This window comes from Adiantum capillus-veneris, chromosome 12 (assembly GCF_014529385.1).
Source record: "Adiantum capillus-veneris isolate H3 chromosome 12, ASM1452938v2, whole genome shotgun sequence".
In the NCBI taxonomy this organism is placed as follows: domain Eukaryota; kingdom Viridiplantae; phylum Streptophyta; class Polypodiopsida; order Polypodiales; family Pteridaceae; genus Adiantum; species Adiantum capillus-veneris.
This window is the reverse complement of record NC_140942.1, coordinates 93593256-93599255: the sequence shown is the minus strand read 5'-3', so window position 1 is coordinate 93599255 and position 6000 is coordinate 93593256. Positions and strand designations below refer to the sequence as shown.

General features: G+C 42.9%; 1 protein-coding gene across 1 annotated transcript; it reads right to left on the bottom strand.

Annotated features, from left to right (window-relative positions):
- Positions 1 to 957: 957 nt before the first annotated feature.
- LOC147446147 (uncharacterized) lies at positions 958 to 1874 on the bottom strand. The gene has a single exon (XM_086526178.1). The coding sequence runs from the start codon at positions 1872 to 1874 to the stop codon at positions 1083 to 1085; it is 792 nt and encodes a 263-aa protein (XP_086382304.1). The 3' UTR covers positions 958 to 1082.
- Positions 1875 to 6000: the final 4126 nt, after the last annotated feature.

The following is a 6000-nucleotide window of genomic DNA, read 5'->3' as shown; positions in this document are numbered from 1 at the left end:
AACTCATACTATGCACTATGTTAAGGCGGCAAACCAAGTGAAGTTTCTCATCCTTGAGAAGACGAACCTTCTTGAGGGTGTTGTTGTACACTTGCTTTACTCAAGAGATATTGCTTGCTAAAGTGATTGTACCTTAAACACTAACACCCCTAAACAGACAAGCCCACAATGCTTTTGGCTCTATTCATTCACTCCTTGTACCTTAGGCTGCAAAGTTGAACCCTCTATTGCATCTAAATAGGCTTACCCTTTCTCAAGGTGTTTAGGTGAAGCTTAAGCTCAAGTTAAGCCATGCTAGAAAGTGAAACCACCCACAATGACAATATACGGAAAACCAAAATATTGTACAAAAAGACAAGTAGCAACTAGGTTTGCATGGGAATGGACTACACAGGAGAGAATGAGAGAGAGAGAGAGAGAGAGAGAGAGAGAGAGAGAGAGAGAGGGGGGGGGGGGGGGGGGAAGGGCGGGGGGTGGGGACGGGGACTGGGCTTAAAATAAAGAGTAACAAAAGGCTAAGCTATCATGTGGATGCCATGTGGATAGTTTAGATGAGCTTTGTTGTAAATTGCTCTTATGCTTCCCCTGTAATATTTAAATGTATGCATTCCTATATACAATACTTTTAGATTCACAAGCACACATTATAAGATGTATTCCTTTTCGGGTTAACAATGTGCAAAAGATATGCCAGGGCTCTGTGTAATATGTTGTGATTAATGCAAGCTCTAATGAGCATCTTTTTTGAAAAAAAAAGATGTAAACAACTAACTTGCCACCATTGCGGCGCTTGCACATCTTCAAATCAACCCTTTCTAAAAGTATACCACTATGCCAAACCCAAAAAAAAAAAGGACCTAGAGCCTCAAGAGTAATTATAACAAGCTCAACCTCAATCTTGACCGTTTTTGCACACATTTTGCATCAAAATGACAGACTAACCAGATGCAGGAAAAACTTCTCATACACGAACTTAAAAATTCTCCAAATGTAATTAGAATTCATACAGCTACCCACAATTGAAAGCAACTTTCAATTGTGGATAGCTAAAGAGCTATCTTAGGATTTGCCACTATGTGTTTCTACTTTTGTTTGGCCACATACTTAGAAAACGCTGCGTTTATCTCGCTAAATTTGCTCACAACTTCTTCATAGAACTTCAAATTTTCAAGTGCTCCACGAGCATAGACATCTCTGAACATCTCTATGGCCTCAAACACAGACCCAGCTTTACGCTTTCTTGAGCATTCGCCTTCCGAATGATGTCGAGCTGCCCGCTGACTTAGCAATTTCTGAGAGTGTGGTGCACCCTTATCACCCACATCCCCATCACAATCATGCAAACGCTTCATCGGCGGATTGCAGATGCTTATAGGCACCTTCAGATTAACATCAGACTGCGTAGGATTGCATAGTACATGAAACACAATTCTCATCTGCTCGTAGAAAGGCCACTGCGTGTCCCCCCTCCGCATGGCTCCTATGTAAGCCCTCTTCAGCCTCTCCATCTTGTCTTTGCATCCCCTAATGGCTTCGGACGGCCTGGCGCCGGCGCGGTTGCATTCGAATTTGTTGAGCCTCTCAACAATCAACTGCCATTCCTGTTTCCCCACAGAACCCCGGGAAACAAGCCAGTAGGTGTACTCGGCAATGAGCAAGTCGGTGCATTCTGAATTCCATAGATCAGACCCTGCAGAGTTGGATGGTGATCCGCTGCGTCTCCGTTGTCCTGATGCTCCTGCTTCCTCCTCCTCCTCTTTTTCTTCTTCATCTGAAGACGCAGGTGAACCTTCTTCTTCCTCGTTATGCTGGAGTGATGGTGTGCTGTGCCGAGGCACATCACTATCTCTGTCGCTTTTGCGGCTGCGAGTCATCGTTCCTTCCTTCACGCAACCATCGCGCGCCGTCTCATGATTTTGAATAAAAAATAGGAGAGCGAATGCTATAGAGATTTTGGGGGGAGAGAGAGAGAGAGAGAGGAAACAACATGAAGGTTGTGAGCAGTGTTCACCAAAAACTTTTTTTAGGAACCAATGGGAAAAAGGAGAGCTTTGAAAATTTATCGGTTTTTAGAGAAATTTAGCCATTTTTTATTGATTTTACACTAAACTCTTCAAAATTTAGCTGGTTTTCTTCAAGGAAGCCCAGCTTAAAACTAACCTTGAATTTTCAAATTTTGTCCTTTGAAAATATATTAAAGGTCGGTTTTTTGTGAACACTGGTTGTGAGACCAATGGTCGGTCAATGCTATAGAGATTGGATGGAGAACTCGCATTGGAGAGAGAGAGAGAGGGAGAGAGAGAGAGAGGAAAAAACTTTTACCCCGAGAGTGCACATGCAAGCAAGCTACCGGTGAAAAAGGTAGGAAACTGGATTCTCCACCCACTAGATCAGCCCATCTTGCACACATCCAAAGACGATCGGCAACCAACTGCCGGCACTCCACACACATGCACGTTGATTGCTAAAAACTGATGGCCTGGGAGGGAAAACCATAGCATTGCATTTCAATGGGTTCCCCTTCCTTGACCAACAAATTGAAGGCGAATCACATTAATAAACTACTCAGCATTTCAATTTGCCGAATCACCACAAGGTTTGTTGACTACATCACCCTTTCCCTATTTTTAAGCTTAAGTCCAATTCCTCAAACAAATGACTCGAACATAGGCCACCTCATCATACTCAGACTTGTGACTATTAGCCTAAACCACTCAGGCGACTAGTGAGCTATGACGAGCAAGCAGTCCAATCAATCACCTCCCCCCCTCTTTTCATGCTCGTGTCAGTCTGGCCTTGGGTGACACCTGTCCTCAATCGCCTTTGTAAATCACGCCACCACCCTCCTGCCAGCTGGCTCATGTTCTCCTCGCATGACTCTAGCTGATGTTTCAGTTTCATTCTTAGAGTGCGTCCGCACGTTGGGGTGGCACCCCCATCAGTTCATCCCCCGCAGTCTACGCTTCCTAAGTGTGCAGAGCGTTCGCACGCTGGGTAGTAGACCGCCACGTGGGTTTTGTTGACTCTCTGCAGACTGACTCCAGCCGATAACGCGCCACAACACATTCACAGAAAAAATATGCCCTGCCATCTTGTGCACATAACTAGTGCTGCATCCAGACGTTCGCAACCCCCACTACAACACGGCATGCAAAAATCGATGCAAATACCGATGAAATAAAGTTGGTTATTTAAAACTAAAAAGCGCTGAAATAGGTCTTGAAAGAGACCTGGTATCGTAATGTCGGTATAAGTACTGGTATATTAAGCGACATAATAATTGATGAAATGAGCGTCGAAATAGGCAATGAAATAACCGCTGGTAATTCTACAGCATATTCCGACGCGTCTACCGAGGTCTATATCGACGCTTATACCGTACTCTGTACTGACGACCAAACCTGTAAATTCACTACAAGAGGCTATTCATATTAACGACGCTCACATAGCGACGCTCAAAAAAAAAAAACTCGGCGTCGCTATGAGCGTCGCAAATTTACTTGTAAATTTGCGACGCTCATAGCGACGCCGGTTGGGCTAAAAAAAATAACAGAGAGCGTCCAAAAACTCAGATCTCAGATCTGAGTTTTTCGGCGCCCTCAAGCAAGGAGCAGGTAACGCTCTCCCTCTCTCTCTCTCTCTCTCTTTCTTCTCCACACACACACACACACACACACACACACACACACACACACACACACGAGCAGAGGAAGGAGAGCCAGGTATGCTCCTTCCCTCTCCTCACTCTCATGTTCCCTTCCCCTCTTTCTCTCTCCCTCTCTCTCTCACACACACACACACACATAGTGTTTTTGAGAGAGAGAGAGAGAGAGAGAGAGAGAGAGAGAGAGAGAGTACAAACATAAACAAAAACGCACACACACATACATAAACAAAGAATGCACACACACATTGAGAGAGGAAAAGAGAGAGAGAGCATGCATAAACAAAAAACGCACACATTGAGAGAGGAAAAGAGAGAGAGAACATGCATAAACAAAAAACACACACATTGAGAGAGGAAAAGAGAGAGAAAACATGCATAAACAAAAAAACGCACACACATTGAGAGAGAAAGAGAGAGAAACTAATTTAACGTCGTAGGAAACTAATTAAAATTAAAAGACCTAAAGATCTAGCCGACAAGGAGTTGAACTCAAGACCTATTATTCAAGAGGGAAATGGCATAACCAATCTATCATACTTGGCATGGGTGATAGAAAGGTTATACCATTTATCTCTTTTTATTGGCACACACATCCACACACGCGCACACACACAAGAAGAAGAGAGTTATAACGTCGTAGGAAACTATCCTAAAAGACGTTAAAGATTAGGTTAGATGTAGACTTATGTTAAATTAGATTTATGTTTATTTAAGTTAAATTAAATTAGATTTAGGTTTATTTTTAGTTAGATTTACGTTTATTTACGCTAGATTTAGATTTAGGTTATATTAGATTAGATTTAGGTCTCCATAGACTGCGATGCCTGCATGAAGCGGGTGAAGAAAGCCCTCAATGGAATATAGGGTATTGCCGCCTTCACTCATGGTGGGCTCCGTCGATCCAAAAGTACTGGTGAAATGTCTTCAGAAGATAGGGAAGAAGGTGGATCTTCAGGGCGCAAGAGTCACTACATCCCCGACAATGACCATCTAGACAACCTCTAGTCATTCAACAACAACTTCAAAGTTAGTAACAAGAGCAAGAACGGTCCAAAGGGCCAATTGCTGTCGTCAGATGTGGATGGAGATGAGGTAGCGTCACCGCCGGAAGTCAACTCTCACATCTTTAGTGATGAGAATGCCAACTCTTGCCGAGTTATGTGAAAAATTATGTAATAAATCAGTTTTAAGGTTCTTATAATCCCTGTTAGTTTAGTTCTTTGTTTTTAATATAACATAATTTACGTTAGATTTAGATTTATGTTATATTAGATTAGACTTAGGTTTATTTAGGTTTACCCACACACACACACACACACACACACACACACACACACACAAGAAGAAGAGAGTTTTAACGTCGTAGGAAACTATCCCAAAAGACGTTAAAGATTAAGTTAGATGTAGACTTACGTTAAATTAGATTTAGGTTTATTTTTAGTTAGATTTACGTTTATTTACGTTAGATCGAGTTCACGCAAGAATTACTTACGATTTAGGGTTTAGAGTTAGACGAACAGTGAAAAGATCTACTGTGAAAAGATGTTAAGATGCTGTGAAGTGCTACAGCTAGAGAAGAGGCAAGGGGGTTTTGTCCACTACATGCAGTATCATGTAGACGTGGGTCTGTAGATTTCTTGTACCCACAAATATAGGTATTGACCAATAAAGACGAGATTATAACCCGGTGGTTCTGATCTCCGTGCACCTCTAGACCGAGGTGTGCGTGGATTGGACATGACTAGAGAATGTGAGGTAGAGAGAGAGAGAGAGAGAGAGAGAGAGAGAGAGAGAGAGAGAGAGAGAGATAAGACGAAGAATGCCAATAGAATATTAAATTTGTTGTCCAGGTTATAAGATTTTTATCCTCATTATGAGTAGTGACGAGGATGTGGGACCGTCCAACCGAAACACCTATCTCTCAACGAGGGTCTTATGTCCTTGTAATCAATGCAAGCATGCTGTGCGACGGACAAGACGTGTTTCTTTGCAGCACGTTCGCGAATTTGGCGAGTTCGATCCATCTATTATAGATCGAGTTGTTGCCAATTATAACTCGTCGGACTCTGACGCTGGCCAACAAGCAGCAATCTTGCAGCCCAATAGACGTGTTCGCAGGTGCTTTGGTCAAGCAGCATATGTGAGGCCACAAGATGTAGCCTCTGACAGCTCGAGGGATGATCATGCAGAGCACATTCCCAACGAGGCAATGTTTGAGCCCGAGATTGATGAAATGATCGAGACGATCATGGATTCAGAAAGGCTTATCTATGATCATATGAAAAGTGAAGCCGATACGCCATTGTATAATGGAGCACGTATGTCTAGATTGA